This window comes from Grampus griseus, assembly GCF_964374135.1.
Source record: "Grampus griseus genome assembly, chromosome: 13".
NCBI lineage: Eukaryota > Metazoa > Chordata > Mammalia > Artiodactyla > Delphinidae > Grampus > Grampus griseus.
In genome coordinates, this window is record NC_139007.1 from 55342256 (window position 1) to 55368311 (window position 26056).

The window sequence follows — 26056 nt, forward strand, 5'->3', positions numbered from 1 at the left end:
TGGAACTGCTCTCATTTTATAATAAAATTCTTTATAAACAGAAAAGAGGATAGTTTTCCCTCAGAAATTTTTACTCAAAATATGTTTATAATGCTTGGCATCACAATAAACTAAAGAAGGCCAGAGGGGCTCTGGAATCAGTAAAACGTAACAGGTAACACACATTAGATTACTTATAAACTAAAAGGGATAGTATCCGAAAAGGATAACAAAATAACCCTATGCCATAACCCTTCCACACACACAACAGCATGGGACTAATCACTTATAAAATTGCCTTATGGTAATTGTCAACATTGGAGATGACTGTATTCTACACTGCCAGCAGTGAAGTAAATTTTCACTTCAGAGGTATAAAATAAACATTCAAGTGCTAATCAGTAACAGAACACTGATCTTAATATAATAGTTTTAAGCTGCCAAGGAATGAGGGAATGAATAACATTAAACTCTCTTTTTAAATATTTTTAACTTAATTATCCCTGGCTATACACTGAAAAAATAAAACTGGTAACACAAAGTAGACAGAAATAAAATTAACTCTAAACACTTGAGATTTTTATCTTGCTTTGAAATGAGTAAATGTAAAATGTCACATTTAACCAAGTAACATCAAAAATGAGAGTCGTACACTTAAATACTTTGGCTTTCTTGTTTTGACTGAATCCTTCCCATTCCCCCTCCTTTATTTCTCATTATTCCATCACTCTTACACATTCTCTCCCAGTATTAATTCATGCATATTTTGAGAAGCCCTGTGCTCTTAGTTTAGATCCAAAGTTTAAGTGATTATCACTTATCAGAAGGGTTCTATCCCCTCCCTTTCTGTCAGATCTAACTAACACAAAAACAGTAAAATCTCATTAATTGAAGGTGGTGTGAGGTGATTCTGTGAATCATTTTAAATTTTGAATTGCTGAATACTTTAAAAGAAAAAAATTTTTATACTTCGAAGTACTGTTTCTAACAGTGTTTTATAACATGTTGACTAACATTAAGTCCTCTAGAGGATTTTTCTCATGAATAGGTATGGGTGCTTTGCTGTATTAGCATACTGTTTATATCTGAAGTGTGAAAAAGTAAAACAATTAGTTCTCTTAGGAACTGTAAATAAATCCCCTGAAACTGTAGTTATCTTATTTCCTTAACACTTTTTTTCTCAAGTTGTTAAAAAGATAAATCACAGGCACACTTGCCTTTGAAGGATCCTAACTTCCAATCTAAGGACAATTCCGGAAGGCCTTCCCCTCCCTGCAGGGGCCCAGGAATCCACATTTGGGGTATTTCTTTGAGAAATCTCAGCACTTGGAGTATGGGGGCTCTTCCTGCCCACTTAAACTAACCACCTCCCTCCAACCCACTCATGAGACATTTATTCAGCTCAATAAACAACACTTGGCAAAGAGCCTGCCTCTACTTAATTTGCATCCCAATATCCTCCTGTGCTTTTAGTTAAGACTAGACTCAGGAGCTGCTGGAGAAGAGAGACATCAATGCTCCTCTGTCCAGATAACTGCCTGTTCCTCTAAATGTTGAGAAATCTGTTTAATGACGATAACATTCATAACTCTAAGCCTCTGAATGTATACTGAATTATGAGTTTATTCCATACTGACATACAAAATGCAAAATATGCATGTTTTTATCATTATATCCTGAAATTAGGCCACAGAATAAATACGGAGTAAAAACATACCAGATGGCCACATAGAAAGACAGATGACTGGGGGAGAGAGAGAGTGAAAGAGAAAAGAAAGAGACAGAGACAGGAGAGGAGACAGGCAGTAGACAACTAGCTACTTTACTGGCTACTTGTATTTATTAAAATACCTCCACTCAAAAGTTTTATAATCAGGGCTTCCCTGGTGGCGCAGTGGTTGGGAGTCCGCCTGCCGATGCAGGGGATACGGGTTCGAGCCCTGGCCCGGGCAGATCCCACATGCCACGGAGCGGCTAGGCCTGTGCGCCACAACTACTGAAGCCCGCGCGCCGTGCTCCCCAGTAAAAGAGGCCACTGCAATGAGAAGCCGCACACCGCAACAATGACCCAACGCAGCCAAAAACAAAAAAATAAAAATAAATTTTAAAAAATAAAAAAAATAAAGTTTTATAATCAATTGGAGGTTTTATGTTTGCTTTCTGTTCCACTGCTGTTGTTTTTCTATACATCTTGGATATCTTTTTATTTAGAACTTTTTAGATGTTCCACTGAATATCACCATTGGTATTTCAAACTTTTGTTGAAAATCAAGTTTTATTTACACAGTTATTTTTCTTTTAAAACCAAGATGCGGGTTTATTTGAAGACAAATGTAGATAATGAGCTTGTACAGGTATGTCCAAAGTACCTTTGCCTTCTGTTGTTTTGTAAAGAGTATCACCAAAATAGGAAAAGTAAATATAAATAAAAATCACAGCTACTTTATTCACAACATCTTGTCATAAACAAGAAACAAAAACTATTAAAAGTACTCGACAGGAATGATCTCTACTCATGAAACAACGAATTGGAGACTTCTGAGTTTGAAAAATACTTTAAAAGGCACTTAAATCCGACCATCTCTAGTCAAACCTCGTAGTCAATGAAGCCTCTGAAGAGGCAGAGAGCAAGTTATTGTACTACTAATACCTTATTTTGTGTATAGCTCCTTTAAGGTTAGAAGAGCATATTTACATCAATTACCTTACTTGATCCTTACAAGCCTGTAAAGAGTTAGGGTGGTGGTGGTAGCATTCTCCCCAATAGAGGGTAAGGAAAGAGGCCTGGGTAAGTTAAATCAGTAATTTGCCAAATTAAGCAAAACCTGTGCTCTTTGTAATCTGATAGAAGTGCCACAACATAATAGCTAAAGAATGACCTTGGAGTTTATAAACTGTTGACTTTGGACACATCGCAGACCTAGGATGACTTCATAGGATTGGAGCGAGCATTATGTGAAAAAGAAGTGTAGAGGCTTTCCCACTTTTTTGGTCAGAGCCACAGAGGAAAATTCATCTCACATTGTGACTCAGTACACAGAAACATAAATATAAATAAATCTATGTAATAAAGACCAAAGTTTCAAGAAACAATACATCCTCTATAAGACACATGCTTATTTTTATTATTGCTGTTATTAATATATATTCTTCTGTTTCATTTTTTAAAAAACTGGTTGCTACCAGCTAAATTGAATTTGGTACCCACAAAATGGGTGGTCACGTGCATTTTGAAACTACTGAGCTGAGGTTTATAAAGTTCTTAGCTCAGTGCTGGACCCAGTAAACCCTAAAATGTTAGTTACTGAAAATAATACTTCTAAAAGTAAATGTCAGTCATCATAGGTTGGTGGACATAAAACATTAAAAAGGATATATTTTTTGCCCTTGAAATGACAGTCTAGACATGACATGTAAACAACACAGAGAAATATACACTAATGGCTTCAGTTAGTGACACAGAATCAGGTAAAATCCTGATGCTCAGGTAAAATCACTGTTGTGTCATGTCATCAGGCTTCAGTGAAAAAGTGGCTAAATATAGTGAGAAATGAATTACAGATCTTTATCAGGCCCTGCTGAATAAACAGTGTTGAGATACAAACTAATGCAACACAGATGCTCTACAATGGGTGGTCCCAGCTAATACAATCCTGTGATCAACTCAGAATGGGGGTGGGGGGAGTCTTTCATTTCAATCACTGTGGCCACTCTTGGTAAGCTTTCCAGTCTTATGAATTACAATATACCTAGCATAATTAAATCTTTGATTATACAGCTAATTCAGTCACCTTTGTGAATATCAACTGATTGCTAGAGTATTCTAGGCTTAAAGATAAGAGACTGAGTTTAAAGTCTACTGATCCCAGGTCACATAGTAGAAACTGATTTCATAAAGTAAATCCCTGAGAGTTTATATGAACATATGCCTCTTTTCTATGACCATGTAAGTGCAGAAAACAGAAGTCTCAATTACATACTACAGGCATAACTTGTTTTACTGCACTTCGCTTTACTACACTTTGCAGATATTGAGTTTTTTACAACTTGAAGGTCTGCGACAACCCTGCATTGAGCAAGTCTTTCAGCGCCATTTTTCCAACAGTATTTACATACTTCATGTCGCTGTGTCACATTTTGGTAATTCTCACAATATTTCAAATTTTTTCATTATTATTACACTTGTTATGGTGATCTGTGATCAGTGACCTTTGATGTTACTACCACAACTCACTGAAGGTTCAGAGGATGGTTAGCATTTTTTTAGCAATCAAGCATTTTTTAATTAAGGTATGTACACTGTTTTTTAGACATACTGCTATTGCACACTTAATAGACTCCAGTATAGTGTAAACATAAGTTTTATATGCACTGGGAAACCAAAAGCTTCATGTGACTCTCTATTTTGATGTTCACTTTATTGCAGCGGTCTGGAACCAAACACACAACATCTCTGAGGTACGCCTGTACATGTTCTGTTAATACTGAGTAATATTTGTCTCTTTTTTCCCACAGTTTCTTCAAGAATGGGAGACCACTAACTGAAAAGAATTAAAATCTAGATTTTGTTTTGATTAGACTGGAAACATTTTGTTATGGAATTAGTTTCAAATTGTAAAGGTTGGAATGCTTCCAATTTCTTGAAATTGTCTTATATGTTGGAAGACAGATTTTCCCCAGATATGAGATGAAAGATTTTGTATTAGACATACAGAGAGAAATCCATTTTGCCAAAATAAGTCACTTGGGCACTGTCAGCACTTTGTCATATTGCAAAACTCAATGAACACATACATACACACACACATACACACCCTCCTATCAAAAAGAAAAAAACACACACAACATATTCACTATCTGCCAATTTCAAAAAAAAAATCTTGCAATATACTCTAAAGTATGCATATCTTACTTTTAGACACTAACTTCTTTGTGGGCAGAGCCTAAAAAAGACATACGGGCATGCACAGGAATTTTCATTTAGCAGGTTTAACCTATAAGACATTTTTTAGAACATGGAATATTCTTGCCTTATAGAAATAAATATAAAAGAGCATGTGTTAGGGCTTCCCTGGTGGCGCAGTGGTTGAGAGTCCGCCTGCCGATGCAGGGGACACGGGTTCGTGCCCCGGTCCACATGCCGCGGAGCGGCTGGGCCCGTGAGCCATGGCCGCTGAGCCTGCACGTCCGGAGCCTGTGCTCTGCAACACGAGAGGCCACAACAGTGAGAGGCCCGCGGACCGCAAAAAAAAAAAAAAAAAAAAAAGGAGCATGTGTTAAAGCAAACATTTCACTTGTATTTGACACTGGTAGAGATTAAATAATGAAAAAAATGTTTAAATCAAGTAAAAGAACCAGAAGTAACTTTAGTTATCAACTGCATAATTCATTGTATTTTCCATAATAATATAAAAAATTTTATATTATTTATAAAATTATTTATATTTTATAATAATATAAAATATTATTAAACCAAGACCTCAAATAAATTTAAGATAAGAAACATACGCTTTACATAAAAAAGGTAGATTTTGTAGATGTTAATTTCATATACATCAAGAAAAAAATCCACCAAAGCAATGTAAAGCAGAATGTGATGCAAATCCATTCACTATCACTGACATTTATTCTCCAAATATTTCTGAATACACAAATGCTGGGTGGGCCACAAGCAGTGTGTTATTACCAGGATTATATAATAATTTTTGTGCTATATTGGCTGGAAACCCACTACCTACTGTGTAATATTCTGGCAAAGATGGCTTAGCATGAAAATGCACACAGTTCAAAGGCAATGACAAGCTTACGCTTTAAGTAGACTTAGCAGGGCTCTACGTTAACTGTCCTTAAGAAGAGCCTGACTACTGACACCAACAACTTCCACCAAAGACGTTCACCCTGGGCAGTGAGGAAACTTGAATTAAACAGAAACACAGTCTTCCGGGGACTTTTCCTGAGATTAGGCTCTACAGTGGATGCTCCAAAGCCTCTGACATCAGCATTTTATATCGATGAACCTAAACCTTGTTAATAACCGAATCCTCACTAATGGGTTTCAAGATGGACTTTCTTTCTCACACTAAATTCTGCTGTTCAGAAAGAGTGTTCTAGAAAAGCCCCATAATTAAAGAGGACTCCCTCACTGGGCCCCTCACACCCATATCCAAGATTATAATGTACCGCGCGGTACGCTTGAGCAAGCCTATACCAGCACCTGACAGTCAGTTATTAAAATTTTCAGCAATTTTGTGAGCCAGTTGTTACAGCCATTAAAAAATTAAATTATAAAAACTTACATTTGAATAAATTACATTTAAAACAGAGCTATTAACTCAAAATTCTTCACTTCCTAATTATTTTACTATTACTATATTTATGTTTTGAGGTTATTTCCTTCTCTTGTGTCTGTATGGTGCAAATACTATACTGTGCTGTGCTACCATGCACCTCTTCCCAACTCTGTGTCAGTAACGTTGGTAATTTGAAATCAGCCATAGGCAGGAGTATTTACATGGTGGAAACTGGCAAATACTAAAACTTGAATTTCGGTGAGTTCTTTATTTTTTTGAGAGCTGATTATTAAACATTTACCACCATCACCATTACTTCCTCATTTTTCCATGAGCATTGTGTGCCCGTTCTTGGGAATTCTGCCATGGTTGGCATTCTGATCCAGAAAGGCCTAACTAATCACCCCCGGAGTGAGTGTCCTTTGCCCATGTCCTGATGGTCCTTGCCCCATGTCTCTCTCATTCAGAGTACCCCCTCCCACTCTGAATTATACCTTATATATTTCTAGATCCCAGCTAGTCTGTGAGGTCCTTGAGTATAGGGACTTAGTCAACTTTTTCATCTTTTTGCCCTCTGGGCTAAACACACTGCTTGGCACAAAATGGACATGCATTAAAGGCTTGGTGAACTTAACCAAATTAACATGAAAGAACTGAGACAAGCTCTGCCATATACATCTTAGTGAATCAAGAGGCCACTAGCTTACCAGCCTCTAACAGGGATCTTAAACTATCATATGAATGCACATAACAACGCTGCCTGCCCCAACAAGGTATTGCTAAAAGGAAAGTGCTAATAATTTAGACTGGTATCTCCTACTTTAACAAGCTCAAAAGAATATTATATTTGACATGCTGTCATTAAAATTTAAGTTTTCTATTGCCATAATGTACAGAATAGATACATCCTTTTTGTCATTGCTCACATAAAAGACAACACTTGGGCTAGCCATAATCCCAACAACAATAGATGAGGGTGTCAACAAGTATAAGTCTCCACCTCAAAGGAAAACTCTCACTGCTTTCAAGGCATTGGCACCTGAAAAAATAAATGCTGATATGACATCCTGCCCCTCCTTTCTCTCCTCCTCTTTACTTGACTATATTTGAAAGCAACATGAGACACTCTTAATAAAATTACATGCTTTTCTAAAATGTGTCAGCAACCAGGGAAGCTTGTGGTGTAATCATGAATGAGTGATGGGGTTGGAGAGAGTGCTTCTATTACTGTCCTGATTGCAAAATGTGAGCAAACTGTGAAGAAACCAGGAAAGATCTTAAATAGATACTTCAGTGAACAGCATGTACTTGTGGGAAACCCAAAGCACGGCCCTATGGATTCCTGTACCTAAGCTAAAGAAGTGAACAACAGCCCTCAAAGCAATTTGCAGGCCTCACCTAGGATCTGCATTCCTGATAAGAGTGGGCCGGACGGTCCAGTGGTTAAGACCCTGTGCTTCCAATACAGGGGGTGCAGGTTCGATCCCTGGTCGGGGAACTACGATCCCACATGCCAAGCGTCCAAAAAAAAAAAAAAAACAAACAAGATTCCTTATCAAATCCTCCTGGGTGAGGACACATAGTTTTCAAGGGCAGGAGCCCACTGTGTCCCCCTTTGCCTGCCAAGCAATAAAGCTATCCTTTTCTACTTCACCCAAAACTCCGTCTCCAAGATTTGATTTGGCACCGGTGCACAGAGAAGCTGAGCTTTCAGCATCAGGGGGAGGGGCCCAACAGTGCCCAACATGGATTTCTGTAGGAAGGATGAAGTCTTAGAGTCAGAATTAACTTGATTTAAGGAAAATAAATTTAGCAAACTAAGATTCATACGCAATATATTTGATTGTGTAGCTCCCTCCTTCTTACCTCTCCTCTCTTAAAAGTGGATTACTGGGGCTTCCCCGGTATTACAGTGGTTAAGAATCTGCCTGCCAATGCAGCGGGCACGGGTTTGAGCCCTGGTCCAGGAAGATCCCACATGTCACAGAGCAATTAAGCCCGTGCGCCACAACTACTGACCCTGCGCTCTAGAGCCTGCGAGCCACAGCTACCAAGCCCGCGCACCTAGAGCCCGTGCTCTGCAACCAGAGAAGCCACGGCAATGAGAAGCCCGCACACCGCAACAAAGAGTAGCCCCCGCTCGCCGCAACTAGAGAAAGCCCGAGAGCAGCAACGAAGACCCAACGCAGCCAAAAATAAAAATAAATATATTTTTAAGTGGATTATCATTTGTATAAGCTATAATATATATATACATATTTTTCCCCATATACCCCCTCTCCTCACACACTCATAGCCTCCCCTACTCTCCACATCCCACACAAGCATGGTATGTTTGTTACAATCGACAAACCACATTGACTCATCATTATCACCCAAAGGCCATCTTTACTCTTGATGTACATTCTATGGGTTTTGACAAATGTGTAATGACATGTATCCACCACTGCAGTATCATATAGAATAGTCTCACTGCCTTAAAGCTCCTCCGTGCTCTGCCTGTTCATCCCTCCCCTCCCCCACTGCCCCACAACCATTCATCTTTTTACTGTTTCCATAGTTTTGCCTTTTCCAGAATGTTATATAGTTGGAATTATACAGTATGTAGCCTTTCAGATCAACTTCTTTCACTTCGTAATATATATGTCTTTTCACGGTTTTATAGCTCATTTCTTTTTAGTGCTAAATAAATATCTCATTGTCTAAATGTACCCACGTTTATTTATCCATTCACCTCCTGAAGAACATCTTGGTTGGTTCAAGTCTTGGCAATTATGAATAAAGATGTTATAAACATCCAAAAAAAAAAAAGAATGGACCAGGAAAGGTCACAATCCACTCTCAAAATCTAAGACTTTGCCTTAAGAGCAAGGAGTCAGAGCACCTGGTCCTTCAAGAGACATCTGCACCTGGTTGTCGGCTTGTCCAATTCCCTCATGCAAAAAGACTGGAAGCCACAGTCTGAACCACACTAACTAGAACTTATAGTTCCTGTATAGATTATTATATTTAAGTATACGGCCTATTATACATAGGTCTGTCATTCTCAGTCTTTTTCTGATTCAATATCCCTTATGTTTGTTATGAAATATATAAGGAACAGTCTGCTTTCCAAATAACTGGGTCATGATTCTGGAGCAGAGAACAAACAGTCAAGGTACATATCCACTTTTTTGAATGGATCTATACTTAAGATTACATGTGCTGGGACTTCCCTGGTGGCGCAGTGGTTAAGAATCCTCCTGCCAATGCAGGGGACACAGGTTCGAGCCCTGGTCGGGGAAGATCTCACATGCCGTGGATCCGTGGCTGGGCCCCTGTGCCACAACTACTGAGCCCACGTGCCACAACTACTAAAGCCCACGCACCTGGAGCCCGTGCTCCGCAGCAAGAGAAGCCACCGCAGTGAGAAGCCCGTGCACGGCAACGAGGAGTGGCCCCCCTCGTCACAACTTGGAAAAGCCCACGCGCAGCAACAAAGACCCAATGCAGCCAAAAATAAATTATTAATTAATTAAAAAAACAAAACAACTCACTTAAGATTACATGTGCCACAGAAGTTTTTGGGGTTTTTTTTAATAAATTTATTTTATTTATTTATTTTTGGCTGCATTGGGTCTTCATTGTTGTGCACGGGCTTTCTCTAGTTGCGGCAAGTGGGGGGCTACTCTTTGTTGCGGTGCGCGGGCTTCTCGCTGCAGTGGCTTCTCTTGTTGCAGAGCAGGGGTTCTAGGCGCACGGGCTTCAGTAGTTGTGGCTCACGGGCTCAGTAGTTGTGGCTTGCGGGCTCTAGCGCGCAGGCTCAGTAGTTGTGGCACACGGGTTTAGTTGCTCCGCAGCATGTGGGATCTTCCCGGACCAGGGCTCAAACCCGTGTCCCCTGCATTGTCAGGCGGATTCGTAACCACTGCGCCACCAGGGAAGGCCCAGAAGTTTGTTTTTTAATGCTCCTTTTTATTAAGACATGAACCTGGTCATACAGTGTACCAAAATGACAACATCTTAAGAAACTTACTTCGTAAATGGAGAGGAGCTTATGAAGACACCTGCTACCACCAGAATCGCAAAGACCCAAGTCAGTAGGAGCATCCAGTGAGGATATAAAATTGCATTATTATGGTAAACTGAATATTATAAGAGCACTTAGTTCTGCAAGATTCAAGCCTGCAGTACAAATAGCTTCTCTGATTTAAAAAAAAAAAAAAACCTGACAAGAATGTTTAATTATATCTGGAGAGCAACCATTTTCACAGATATAACCCATGGAAAAGGGAAGTTTATTTCAATTAAAACTAGAAGAGATGCAGTAAGAAGGTGAAAGAGAACAAGAAATCCAAAGCTTGAATTGGACGTGAAATCCTTGTTCAAGTTTAGAAGGCTTTCCTCTGCACTGACTGGCCAAAGGGCAACTGTGCAAGTGAGCTAACAGTTGTCAGAAGTTCAGCCAGCCCCAGGCTCCATACAGCAGGACTCTAAAAGGGCTTTACCCTGTTGATAATGGCCTGAAAAAGCCTGGGGGTTTAAACGGATTTGAAACTACCAAGGCTAAGGAGGACTAAACATCAACAAAAAGAAAAAGAAAACAAAATAAAAGGTTATCTAAAATTCATAGGTAAATGGCTCTTCTAAATACCAGTAATGCATTTACTTACCATGTGTCAAATGCAAATGAAGCAGTACAGATATCCTTTTCTATATTCTTTAGTTAAACAACATTCTTTAGGAGCTAAGGAGCCTCCCTATCTCTGCTTAATTCTAATAATCTCATTTCTAAATCGGAGTACTGCTCCTAGACAAGACACTAGTCTCACTGGGATGGACACTTCCTGAAGTGGTATAGACCACACAACTTTCTGGTCAATTCTCATTTTAATCTTATTCCTGAATTAGAGTTTTCATATTTTAACTGAGATTACACCTCTCCAGGGGGTAAGCTGTTTCACCAATGTCCCAAATTTCCCACCTCCTGCAAGCTCCCTAAAAAATGTTAAATGCATTTTCCACGGGTTGTTTTAGGTATTTTACACCAAAAACTTGATCCCATTCACTCCAGCTCCCCCACCCATCACTTGATAGTGTTTTTTGGTTTGTTTTGTTTTTTGTCGTTCTAAGATTCTGATTCTTAGGAATCAGTGTAAATTCGCCTATTGTTTTCATAAACACTGAGTTATATTCTTTATAGTGCTTGCTGTGGTCTTTGTTAACTGGCAGATGAGTTGATCTATTTCAGGCATCCTGTTATCTACTCTCTGCTGGTTTTATTTTAAAGTAAAAGATAATGCAGTCAGAAACTTTAAAAGATAACAGCATGGGATCAGGATAGTCTGCAAACATTGTTTAATTTAGTCCAGTAATAATGATGACGATGGCCTCTCACCTTCTGAGACGGCCCACATTCTGTCTATGGAGTGTGTCTCTCTAAATAAATCCACTTCTTACCTATCACTTTGTCTCTCACTGAATTCTTTCTGTGATGAGACATCAAGAACCTGAGCTTCATTAAGTCCTGAGACCAGGAACTAAGGCCCCCCACCCAGATGGAGGATGGCAACTTGAGGCTGAGCACAAGATTCCTGGAACACCATCCTGTTACCTCACCACCAGCCAATCAGAAGAAAGTCATGCAGCCTGCAGCCCTCACCCCAAATTCTGCCTATAAAGACTTCTCCCTGAAAACCATCAGGGAGTTTGGGGTTTTGAGCATGAACCCCAAGGCCAAGGGCCCATTCTCCTTGCTTGGCCCTGCAATAAACATTTCTCTGCTCAAAAACAAAAAGATGATGATGATGATAATAAAAGCTAAAGTGGATGAATTTTATTAGTGTGCCAGGCACTCTTTTAAGCACTTTAACTCAGTGTTCCTCAAAACAAACATCTGAGATAGGTACTTGAATCATCCCATTTTACCAGATGTGGAAACTGAAGGAATGTGGTTGGGTCACATAGCAAGGAAATGTCGGAACCAGTATTCACACTCGGGCAGTCAGGTTCCAAAGTCTGTGATATTAAATATTATGCTATATATTCTGACTGTCCTTTGCTTAAATATGAAATGGGCATAAAAAGTGACTCGACTAAAACAGTTTTCTAAATTTCTACTTTTGAAGCTTGGGTCTTTGTAATTTGGCAACTTTGATTTTGCTTCAAAAGAATTTACACATTTCCAAAATTACTTTTCTCCTTAATTCACCCACTGCAAGTCCTGTGGGCCTCCTTTAATACAGATGTTCAGAATCTCCATTTCCTAGTAGGGCAATAGGTGTATTGAAAGAAGAGTACTGTTGCTCCCCTTCAAAATGATTGACCCAGGCGCCAGGAATGGAATTTGCTCCGCTTCCAGGATGCAGGTGCAAGGGCAGTCTGGGGGATGGTCAAGGTCCACTCTCATTCCCAGCTGCCTCTCCGGATCCCCTCCCTAGTGGCCGCCCCCCTGAAGCAGTAGAGAGGAGACAGGTCAGAGTCGAGGCACCAGTGGCCATTGATAAGCAGCTGCAGGCACAGCCAGTATGAATCTGCGGCCCAAAATCCAGGGCCTCTGAGCAAGAAGGTTGAGGTTGTGAAGACATATTTACATACACTGTCCGCTGTGAGGATGCCTCCCCACCTTCCTCATCCTGCCTCAAAAGAGAGAAAAAGGGAGCTTCCAGAAAACAAACGTGCTCTCTCCTCTGCCCGACTTGTTTACACTTCCGATTAGTCAACTTTGGGGGATTTCCACTTGGTGGAATTTTACTATCACTGCAGCATATCTCTGAAAATTTCTTTTTTCGTAAGCTTCTAGTTTTTTATGTGTAGACTCAAGGATATGGAAAGACTGCTGACACACTGCATTGTGGACCCACAAATTGTGAGCGACAGACTTCGGCTTTGAGACTTGCCAAGCCACAGGGGAAAGGTCAGTCACAAAACAGATCCAGGCTTCACCCGTGAGTTGCTACATGCGGAGCTATGCGAAGGTTACCACGGCTTAACTGTCACAAAAGTCATATCTGTGCCCCCCAGCATACCCAGGCCCTGCCACAGTACTGACACAGAGTAGATGCTCAAAGAACTGTGGAGTGGAAGAGTAAATAAATCGATGCAAACCTTACAATCGTGCTCTCACCAGTTAGGCAAACCAGCTCAGAAAGCAAGAGCATTTTTTTCTCTCTTCATGAAAATATTCAAGAAGAAAAACTATACACACAACTTTCTATATATGAACACAGTCCTTAAAAGATATTTTCAAAAATTATCAGTAAAAATATTTTATAATCACATAATCTTTATTAACATATCTGGCGAAAGTACAAAAACTGTTTTGGAACACAAGAGAGTAAAACTTAGATGTATATATGAAACCTACATATATATATATAAAACTTACACATATATATGAAAACTTACATAAGAGTAAAACACAGATATGTGAAAATGGGGGCTAAGTTTTATGATACGTAACAAAATTACTCATTGTTCACAAGAATCTTACTGACTCTTCTTTTCCATACCACTTTCCCCAAAAGCTTAGATATGCAAACAACTTAGATGGCAATGCATAACTTAGATATGCAAATATACAAAGCATCTATTGTTTTCATTTCCGTTCTTCACCATGTATTTTGTGCCTTCAACACAATAATTTCTTTATTATCCAAGTTCCTATTCCCCCCCCAAAAATTTACATTTTTATGGTACTTTCCAATCAGAAATACTTTCACATATATTACTCATTCTACCTTTAAAAGTGTCCTATTGAGTAACTAGAGAAGCTATTAAAATGACTCTTCATTGTAATATTCCCATTTTAGTGATAAGGAAATCAAGGTCAAGCAGAAAGGAATTACTCCAAATCTCAGAGCCTGAAAGTGACAGAGCTAAGAGTGGGACACAGCCTTACAGAAGCCCAATGCTCTGTGCACTAAAATGCTCTGTACACAGACCTCCAAAGAATCCAAAGAATCCTTCTGCTCTCTCTGAAGCAGATCGCTGCTAAATCCTTCACCTCATGTACTCCCCAAGTACTTAAATACGAATTTAGATAAAGAGGCAAAAATAGATCAAGACTATACAGCACTCTGCCTCAAAGAAGCAGGGTGTTGGGCAAATTATTACAAACTTCACCATTCAGGAGTCACAGCTAACACACCTGATGAAGGTATAATAAGGGGTAAAAAAAGAGTCATAGAGAAAACAGGCAACACACAGAGAAGAAAATAATAATTCATTAAGTTCTTTAAGATAACAAAGGTGTGTGAAAGCAAACCTCCAGTGACAGAAGGAAGCATGCTGAACAAACAGCAGTCAACAACCTTCCTCCCTAACCACTGCCTTCACCCCTAAGCGCCAGGCCAGCTGCTCTGGCCAGAGAAGGGAGGACACTCTAGTCTAAACTGGCACAGCCACATTTGGGCGCCTGATCCTCAGGCACAGCCAGCGGCAGGCCGCCTATCTAACTCAGGCCCGGGAGATAAATCTCTCACCGTGAGAGGGGGAGGCTAGGCAAACAGCTGCTACTTCTCTACACTTCATTCATTATTCAGTACCTCCTCACAGCAACTCTGTCCAACATCCCATGTTTTCAGATATGCATTATAAAGTCAGGCAGCAAGAGGTGAGAAGATCAAAACTATAAACAAGTTCACCTTCACCTCCTGCGTTTTTCAAAATTTGTTTCCAAAGTGAAGAGTTAGCTAGGTTTTATTTCTCTGTGTCAATTAGTATCATTTACCATGGTAGCTTACCCTTTGGCATCTATTAAAAACAAATGCATACATGCAAACACCTGTTCACGCACATATATATGTAAATAAATCCTGCAGGATAACTGAAAGAAACAAGCAATTATCTAAAATGGTCTCTTTCTGGGAATTCCCTGGTGGTCCGGTGGTTAGGACTCTGAGCTTCCATTGCAGGGGGCACGGGTTCGATCCCTGGTCAGGGAACTAAGATCCGGCAAGTCACACGGCGAGGCCAAAAATAAATAAATAAATAAAATGATCTCTTTCATTCACAGACACACAACTTATTATCACCTCATACTTAGAACACTGTTCTAATCAAAGCCAGTCAAGTCAGGTTTGCCTTTGGAAACACTGGTTTTAGAACTTCAGAGTACAAACTAAAATAATTTTTTAAAACCTTAAATAATAATTATCTATATAAATAACCACTAAGCAAAAACAATGCATATGTTTTAATAACAGTGACCAAATAAATCAAAATCTCAAGTTTGACCTCAAGTTCTTTCAAGCTATATGACCTTGGGCAAGTTATAGCAAATTAAGAGGCATTTGTTTCAAAGGTCCCTTTTAACACTCAAAATTCTGTCAAATTTTAATGTTGGACTTATTCAATACTGAGGCAAAGAGAATACAACCATGAAAATAATAAAATGCATGCTTTAAAGCAGGGCTTAAAGACCAAAAAAGAAACACTCCCTAAATGATGAACAGCTGATCTGCAATGCACACAAACCTGCTACAATCTGATGGCCTCCTTCCTCTCTTCCTCCTTCACCTCCTTCCCCTTAGAGACTAAGGCTCAGACCACCGCGTCTTCCTGATGTTACCACCTACTGGTTCAGAGCAGGGAACTATCTCCTCCACCTATCTTTTCCCCACCACCTCCTTTCACCCCCGCTCAGAAGGATTATAAATACACACACAGGTGCACCCCTCTCTGCTTTCACTGCTCACGACTTATTTAATTCTATCTCAAGTAACCACACTGTGGTTTGGCTGCTTTTCCAGAACCTATCCCTCTATCTGTTGACAACTGATAGTTTCATCCACAGTCCCCTCGCCCCCATCAGTCCACATGACCTGGTTGGGGGATCTAGGGCTGAACCCAGAATGCTAGTAAACTAAGCCAATCAGCCTACTTCCCCTCAGGAGCTGGAGATATGATTCACCGAATCCAAGGCCAGTGAATCGCAGGGCCTTTTCAGGTGCCCAGCACATAGTGCACATTCTCCTAAAGGACCAGAATCTGGAAGCTGCCGAAACCACCTCGCCTCTACAAGAAGTCTAAGACCGAGCACACCAAAGCTAAGTTGAGCAGGCAGAGAAAGGTTACATCCCAGTGGAATTATGTGAACTCCTAAGTAAAGCTCCACCTGAACTGTCAGTTAGGAGAGACAATAAATTCCCCTTTTGTTGCAACCAGTCTAGGCTGCATTTTCTGCCACTAAGTAACCAAAAAAATGTCTTATTGCTACATCTGTGTATATATTCAATAATGAATCTTGGCTCTACTAGTCCCTCACACTGTCACCTGAGGCAAGTTAATACTTAACCTCTCTAGGCCACAGTTTGCAAAATGGAAATGATGCTGATCTTAAAGGATTATGGTGAGGATTTTAAATTACATAAAACACCGATCATAAGGCCTGGCAGGTTGTAGGCACTCAGTAAATGGCAGTTCCTATTGTTGTTCGGGCAACTGCTTTTTGCTCTGTCCTCTAATGTGTGAGGGAATAAATGAACCTAATTTTTGCTGACAAGAATACAAGTAGAATTAGTACAAACAGCAAGAATTTGGTGTAAAACTAGAAGACTTTAGACTTTAAAGTTCTTCAAGATGTATGGAAGTACCTTTGAGAGTTTCTCTCCATCACTAAGTTCTCTAACACTGATCTGTCCACAATTAAACCTTTGAACACTAATGTCTAAATCAAGTAAATGTGGAAGCCACTGATTTGTATTCATGAATCCAGTAACTATATTTTGTGTATTTAAAACAATACAGGTTAAGCAGACTTTCACTTATAGTATCAAACATGTAGAGAATTCTGCTGTGCACTGTATTTGTATTCATTAATCCAGTAACTATATTTTGTGTATTTAAAACAATACAGGTTAAGCAGACTTTCACTTATATCATCAAACATGTAGAGAATTCGGCTGTGCACTGCCCCAAACTCCATCTCCTGATATCACAATACAACCATTATGGGTTAACATTAATTTATATCTCTTGTTTTCAATTAATTTCTGCCATAACCATGTCATTATGCCAGTATTTTCTGAGTCGCTAGTGAATGGCAAAAACAAATAGAGCAATCGTGATTTAATCAGAGACTTCACTGTTCAAACAGCCAGCAAAAGTAGACACATTTAGAATAGTAAATGGATAACAAAACACACTTACAGGCTCATTAATAAGAAGGCAATTAGGTCTTCTGGGAAAATTCATTTTCTCAAAGAATGCTAAAGCAAGCTACAAAATGCAAGTAAAATTGTGTTTTGTTATGAACAGTGTACACTGTCTATTACATCATAATTTTTCTCTGGAGAAAACTGACAAGAATCTCTGTTCTTAAATATGAGCACAAAGGATAGTAAAAAGAACACCAGTGATATTTAATGCATTCTACCTAACTCCCATTCATTAAATTTGACTGTCCTATAAATGAGCTCCTTATTACAAATCCTTAAAATACACTTCGAAGAGAAAGAGAAATATAAAACAAGAAACTGCAGTTACTAGTTAAAAAAAGGGAATTATCATTTTCCATATCAACATGTCAATATGCAAAGTAAAAATGATTGGCATATATCATGTTTGGTTCCTCAGATAATATGTTTACCTTTAAATATTCTCATATAATATGTTCACAGCTAAAAGTATTTAGTCTTATTTTTATTCTCTCATGAAATATTTTTTTCAAAATTGTCTGAGTATGCTTTTCTAAAACCTGAACAGTATTGCTGTTTTGATGCATCTGGGGTGTTAAATTATAATTCAGTAAATAATGATCAGAAATATAATTCCAGGGAAATCTGTTTCATGTTGTAATTAATCCTTTCACAGTACTCTTACAACTCTACAGTAAAGAGCATGTGGCAAATTTTTTCAAGCTGATCTTTCTTTGTCCTAGAGCAGTGTTTCTCAAAAATTAAATGTTCAAGCAAATCACCTGGGGATTTTATTAAAAGGCAGATTCTGAGTCAGTAGGTCTGGGATGGGCTCTGATATGTGGTCACAAGATCATCGCAAGTTCCCAGGTGATGCTGATGCTGCTGGTCCATGGACCATAATTCAAGTAAGCAAAATTCTAGGGCATCTTACCATTGATGAATCCAATGACCAAGAAGCAATCAGCCATCAGCCTTTAAATGGGCAGTGAGGGCATTAGAAAGTCTTCCTCTCTCTACTCTTGAATTTGCTGGACGACCTAAGTCAAATCACATCAAGGAGCTGAGGCCAGTCTGCCACTTAAGCAGCTGCTAGCACCCTACCGTCCAACAAGGACTAGGGGAATTTCTGTAGCTGATCAGCTGCTGCCCTGGACTGGGTTTGGAGAATCAGCCTACAAGCAGCTGGTTAAGGCACAGGCTGCATTTGGAAGAGTTTATATAAATAGATACCAATCTATTGGAATTAGGTTTCTTATTTTCTCCTTTAAAGTACAGTACAGTGCAGTATATTATATACTATATAGTTCATAATTTTCCATTTCAGTTTCTTCATCTATGAAGTTGACAAAATAATTCTCTACTTTCAATACTCTATCTAGAATATAAGTATAGGAGTTTGATCCCATCTGGAGATATTCTTGGTTTCCTTCCCACTCGAACCTTTGGACAATGATGTTCTATCATTGTTAAGATATGTGTGTGTGTGAATACACATATTTACATCTTTCAATTTTCTCAACAAAATAAATGCAAACAGTAACTCTAGACACTATTTTATTTGGATTTGTTTCTGAGCTCTTCTTTTGAAAATAATTCCTAGAATGACACCTGTAAAAGGATTCAGCCAGCACGGCTCTGTTCATCATTTTTATTAACAGAGCTCTATCTACAGTCGTATAAAGTGGAAACATGGATTATTTCATTCAGGACCACTTAATTTGCTCCTAAAACAATTGTAAGTGACAAAATAAGCCGCTTGTAATTTTTATGGATTACCAACACACAGAGGAGAATGCCAAAAAACTCAACCAGAGTTAAGTGGGGAAATGGCAATGTTCCACAACAGGATTGATGTGATCCTTACATCCCAAGCCCAATGTTTCCCAGAAGCTCAACAATCTGCAAAACCACACAAAACTTTTTTAATTATGTAAGTTCAGTTTTTATTACTAAAATACTAACCACAAATCAAAAGAATTCCCATAAGAATACTGCAGGAAAATAAACATACCTTTCCCAACAGAATTTTCATGGAATTAATAAAACCTTTTATGCGGAACTATGTTTAAGAGCATTTCTCATAAAAACACAATTTCCACTAAGACGGAATTTGAAGTTTGTAAACCATCTACCTCCAGACTTCTCATTGACATCACACATTAAAACATAACTTTTAAAGTTTTCCAAAGCCCAGATGTATGTCACTATCTCAAAATAATAGGCAATGTGGCACTCAAATTTTTTCTAACCCCATTTACAAAAAGGAACTCATGGGCTTCCCTGGTGGCACAGTGGTTGAGAGTCTGCCTGCCGATGCAGGGGACACAGGTTCATGCCCCGGTCCGGGAAGATCCCACATGCCGCGGAGCGGCTGGGCCCATGAGCCATGGCTGCTGAGCCTGCGCGTCCGGAGCCTGTGCTCCGCAATGGGAGAGGCCGCCAACAGTGAGAGGCCGGCGTACCGAAAAAAAAAAAAGGAACTCAAAGTCTCTCTTCCATTGAGAGATATATAAGCACAAACAAATACTCTGTGACATTAAAAGATTATTTCATGGATTTACAAGTCTATTTCTACCTTCAACTGAAATAAAAAATTAGCTTGATTGATGTACTTACTTTGTTATCAAATACCCATTTAAGATATCATGAATTGACAAAATACCATTATTCAGAACTATGACAAACAGCATGAGTTTTGATGAAAGAAAAACAAGTCATGTTCAAAAGCAATTATAACGTTTTTAGGCAAAAAGAAACACCATTTGATAAAGGAACACAAACCAGACACATATGATCAAAGGGTAAAGTCTGAGAGGAATACACAGAGGGAAGTTTTTACATCCACAGAATAAGAAATGAATGTGTTCGGGCAAAGGCAAAGGCTGATTCCAATAAACAAATCAAAAATAGGCTTTTTTCCCTCTTTAGAAAATTAAAGATCACACACACACACACACACACACACACACACACACACACACACACACACACACACACACACACACACACACACACACACACACACACACACACGAGATCCCAGTGCTTTGTTTTGTCTTTAAGAACAATCTGTAAACTCCCTTGATGTTTCCTGCTCTCAGTCTTCCAACAATCCTCTTCCTGCCCTGCGTGAAGAGCAAGTAGGGGAAATAGGAAGAGCACAAGGCAGAGGAGGACAGCATTTTCCATGCCTCAGAGAAGCAGATCCATATTCAGCATGACTTACACTGTCTTTAACACCATCTTGAGCAGACCTAGAACACAGCACTTCAAAAGCATTAGTAGGCAACAACCTAGTTTCTCTATATAGGACCATATCACATGAATTAAATGTTTGATAAAGGCCATAAAAACGTGTAGTAAACCATCACTGCCTAAAATATGAGATTAGGTGGGAAGACTGGCGTTTGCTCTGATTAATGGTTGAGTCATATTTCCAGTTTCTAAGAACATGATCAGCACCAAAAGATATCTGGTGAAAACAAAAAGGCTGTGATTTTGTGTATCTGCACGTGGGGCTTTGTTGTTGCTAGAGGGGAGTGGGAAGGAGTGTGGGAGAGGGGCAGAATGGCAGAGGGGTTGATTTATTTTTCAAATTCACATTTATGAATACAAAGAGAAGAGCTGTCAGCAGCACACATGCCAAAGCCCAAATAGCAGCCAGACCTGCCTCTTCCCGTCTGGGTTGGCCAGACACAAAACGACATCTTGCAATGTAGGAAAATCAACAGAGTCAGTTATATGGAGACTGGTGAAAGAAAAACCAGTCCCAGAAATGTCTGGTTACATATTATTAATAGTTTAGAACTTGGAGTTTTAATGAATTGAGGGATCGAGAGATTCTGGCCAATCAAAACCAGAAAACCAACAGGCAAACCTTTAAAAAGCTGTCTCTCTGATGTATCTTCCCAGTAGAGATAATAAGTATAAGAGAAATTTAACTCACATACAGAGACAGCAAAGAGTGAGACACTGGGAAAGTGGCACTGCTTAGATGAGTTGCAAGGTTCTAAGGGATCAAGTAAGTAAACGCTTACAGTGTGACATGCCAGGAACTATATCCAAGGCAGGATCTGGAGTTGCATTTCCAGGCTCACATCATACTAGAGAGACAATAGTCCCTCTCTAGGTCACTGATAAGACTGCATCTAAAAAGCCACATATTTTTCTCCCACTGAGATGAAAAGGGTGAACAGCCAATAGTTAAACAGACAGCTAAAGAAATTGACTAAAAATAAATTTCTTCTATAGTTTGAATACTATGAATGTTAATAGTGACTCTTCCACAGGTTCAGCTCAAGTAAGGATTTACAGAAGGTAAGTAAAAAAAAAAAAATTAAAGGATAATTTCTCTCAATGTGCTGATAAAATTATGGTCTGGTCAATCTAGGATGTTTATGTTTAAGAACAATTAAAAGGAATGAATGGCTGAGTGACACACACACACACAAATACACACAAACACACACACTCCTGAACAGTCTGTGCTTATACCAGGACTAGGGGAGCAAGAAAAGACTGAAGTCAAGGCACTTAGCTACTTTAATATATGATGATTACACCCCAGATAGCTGCATAATGTTTGACAATATACAGTTCCAGCTCATTTAAACTATTTCACACCATCCTCATAAAAAGCATGAGGAAAGTTCAGAACAGGTATTATTATCCCCATTTTACAGATGAGAAAGCTGAGTCTCCAGGTACCTCATCTATGACTGATTTTGTCAGTCATCTGAGTCCTAATACAAAAAACTTTCTCACATTATATCAAGAGATGGCAACTACACAACCCAGTGAATAAACTTCAGCACATCCTTATGCTTCTATGCCTCAATTTCCCCAGATGTAACACAGATATGACACATTTTTTTAGGTGTTAAGTGAGCCATCAAACTGAAAGAATATAAGTTGAGATTTATAAGAAGATCTGGAAGTTCAGGTTTTCAAGAGGCTCACCATGTAGCATTTTTACACCTTAACCCCAAAAGCTAAGAAAAAATTCAAAATGATGAAAATGTTCCTAAACTGTGGTTTAAACAAAGCAGACTGGATGAGTACATGATATATCAAAGATCCAACTACCTGCAGTCTTTCAAGTTTTGCTTTCGAGGCTCACCATGTTAGGAAGCACACAATAATATCTAAAAGTGGAAAATGGCCTAATAAGTGTGATTTTAAAACACACTTTAAAGTTCTGAACATGTATTTGTTTTACACTTTTAAAGCATTTTTATTTAAATTTCTCAAAAGAAATAAAAGTTCATCATTTAAAGAATGTAAGAAAAAAAAACAAGAAAGAATACACCTCCAATCTCTGACCCCGTGTCTTTGCAACAAATCTGACTGCCATAAAATCTGATGACAGAAGAATAACAAATGACTTATGCGAAGCAGAAAATGGAAATTTTTACAAAACAAACGTTTAGCTTATGGAGAAAGGCAGATCCACAATCTGAACTGTGGGAATAAAAGACATTCATTTCTGGGCATATGTACAAAATCTGAATGGCAAAATTTTGAGATACAGTCCTGCCACAATTGCATTTGTTAGGACTGCACATTCTTTCACTTAACTATAAAATAAAGTCGAATGTTTTGCTTTGTCAAAAAAGAAAAGCCAGGTTTATTTAGTTAAATTACTTGGAACTGCATGTCTAAGAACATAACTGTTCATTAGAGATATCTGAACTCCAGGGATCAGAAAAGCTCATCTGTACATTCCGCTGGAGGAAATTTAATATTTATTTGCTCATTAAAGGGTAAATAACATTTGAAAAGAGAAAAAAAGTTTCTTTACAGATGAAAATATATCCATCAGTTGTTGAGACATTAATAGTTGCAAATTTTGAATACATATAAGTTTAATCATACAACTGGTAGAATTCCAACTTTCAATTAACAAACTACATGCCTTTTCAAGCGTAGGCTCTCCGTGCATTGACAAACACTGTGCAGAAATCAATACCCACTCCAATTTGCCTGCATGTAATGTCTTACATCAAGCACGCTTCCAGTACCAACGGGCATTATATGTCAGACATGCTTTCAGTAATGCTTACTCCAGAAAGAATTAAAATTAGGCTTTCATTGCACATAGCTGTTGTCCTCCGTATACATCACCTGTATACATAACTTTTCCTGTACACGCTGCATTTCATAACCTGCCTGAGTGCACAGCACATGCTGCCATCTGAATTTGTTATCTACCTCCTTTTACAGAGTTCTAAAGGGGGGAAAGAGAACGGAAGGGAAATAAACATTACTCCGGAAAACAACGATTTGAGTTTACTTCCAGGAAACCAGGCAGCCACAACAACGAGAGAAACTGACAGTGCAAAGTTCGTCCGTTCTCCGCGTCCTGTGGCCTCAGCCAGGAGCGCGGCTGTCGCTTCCCCCGTCTTGTCCAGCAGCCCTCGGCCACCTCTGCGTCTCCATCTGCACCGCGCGAACCAAGGAAGCAGATGCGCTCGCCAGCCAAGCAGAGCTGGGTGGGCTGGCCAGAAAAGTTGTCTGGACTGGCGGGAGGCTAACAATCGCCCGGGAGCCTGCTCCCCAGCGTCCACCTGGTGAAACTTCAGAGCCCCCAGAGGAGAGAACGAAAGAAGCAACCGCCAGGAAGGGTCACAGAACTGGAAGGGAACGGAGGACGGCACTGGGAGAAATGGGGTTTCACGGACTTCTCTAAGCGGTTTTACTAGGACCCAAAGGGCTAACTGGCGAGACCGCACCGGATGCCTCCTCTTGGGTTCTCTGGGCGGGCGGCAGTCGTTTGTAGACCCCATCACGCAGGCCGGCTCCGGGAGGCTTCGCGGTGGCTCTGCCGGAGGAGCGGGCTCCCCCACCACGGGTCGGGCTTCCCGGACCCGGCGCCTAGACCTCGCTGCCCAGGACTGCTCGGCGTGGATCCTTAGAATCATGTTTCAAAACATCTTACAGGCTCCGCCAACACACACACGGAACCTACTCCGCGCAGCGCCCTAACCCACAGGGCGAACCCAGGAGCAGCCCCACGCCGGAGGAGGCGATAAGGACTGGGGGAGGGACGGGGAAGTAGTTAGACAATAGTCAGGAGAGGTTATTCCCAGGACAAAAAGCACCTGGCAAAGCGCGCCGAGGTCACTCCCTTCAAGTCTCCACCTTTCTGACAATGGCTTCCCCGGGAATTTTTTTTTGGAACGCTCTAGCGGCGGAGAGCAACAAGCCCGCACTACGAGCAAGAGAGTAGCAATCCCCAGAGTCGTAACTACTTTTTCCTTCTCTCTTCCCCGGCGCGGTGCAGCCGGCGCCGGACGCCGAGGCTCCCAGTTTCCCAAGAAAAGCACTGTCTCGCGCACTGCCGCACAGCCCTGCCCGCCTGCGCCCGGAGCGATCCTCCACCGGGAACAATGGGTCGCGACGAGGAAACTTACCTGCCCCCGTGGCGCCCAGCCCCGTGCCCCGCGTCCCAGCCGGCACGGAGTCTGGGGACATCTCTCCCTCTGCCCACCCCGGGTCGCGAAAGCTTCCCCCCCTTGCCCCCCGGCCCTAGAGAGGAGCCGGCTCCACCCCTGGAGAGCCCCGGGTCGGGGGCATTCGTCGGAGCTCCGGACGCCTCCTCGGCCACTCACCTGCGGAGAACTGGCCTTGGGCCGACCCCAGGAGAGGCCAAGGGGAGAGGAGCAAGAGCGCCACAAAAGCAGGCAGCGCCGCCGCCGCTGTATCCATGTCGACTTTGGGAGAAGTTTCAAGCCGCTCTGCAAAGAGCTGCCAGGGGGTATCGCAGCGAAATCCACAGCTGAGGGGTCGGCCGGGCCCAGCGGGGTGAGGGCGGGGAGTGGACAGCCTCCCGCCCGCACTTTTTCCTGCTCCGCGGTCGCCAAACTACCTCTGGGGCGCCAGCGTTGCCCGAGTCGCCGGCCGGCCGCGGCAGCAGCTCTCCATGCTCGGCAGAGGCTCTCCTGTTAGTCAAGAGTTACTTTGCTCTGGGAGGGATGGGGGCGGAGCCGGGGGTGACGTCGCCCCGCGGGCTCCGGGCGCTTCTGAGGAATGCAGGCTCGGGCGCGGCGCCGCCGCCGCCGCCGCCTCCTGTCGGAGAGACGCGCGCCAACCCCGGCCGCGCGCCCCGCGCTCCGCGCCGCCTTTGTTCGCCGCCCTGGCCCAGCCGCCCGCCGCCGCTCTGGGGCAGCGGGCGCGAAAGGGGACCTGCGCCGTTGTCTGCCCTGTTTCAGGAATCGCAGTTTGAAAAGCGAGAGTTGGGTAAGCAGTGTGGCCGGACCCCAGAGGATGAACGCGGAGAAACCCCGCCGCCCAAGCAGAGGCGCCCCGGGGTTCTGTTCCCAAGGCGGAGGTCCTACCGTATCGGTGGCCGGTAGGAAGAAGGGGGAGTGTAGAAGCTCCCAGAGGGAACACCCACCTGCATCGCAAACTCTCTGTTCCCTATTCGTGTAATAAGGAATGAGACACCCCACCCCCGTAGAAAACTTATTGTTCCTTCTTCATATAAAAATAAAACTTGAACCAAAATAAATGTTCAGTAACTTCCCAGTGTGAACAGCTGGCATGTCTCATTTTTGGTTTGTCATTTGCCGAATATTTGGATTTACTCTCTGCTTCACTGACTTTGCTTGTAGTTCTGAAACCTTCCGGCCTCTTTCTACTTCCCTCCGGAAGAACCTAACAACTGCA

The 26056-nt window shown here is 41.0% G+C and overlaps 1 protein-coding gene across 2 annotated transcripts in view; it reads right to left on the reverse strand.

The window, feature by feature from the left end:
• PTPRK (protein tyrosine phosphatase receptor type K) overlaps positions 1-25383 on the reverse strand; it is a 569144-nt gene extending 543761 nt beyond the window's left edge. For both annotated transcript variants that reach the window (XM_082669093.1, XM_082669092.1), the window contains exon 1: positions 25000-25383. In XM_082669093.1, coding sequence (XP_082525219.1) covers positions 25000-25096 — 97 coding nt within the window. In that variant the 5' untranslated portion in view covers positions 25097-25383. The remainder of the gene's footprint in view (positions 1-24999) is intronic.
• Positions 25384-26056: the final 673 nt, after the last annotated feature.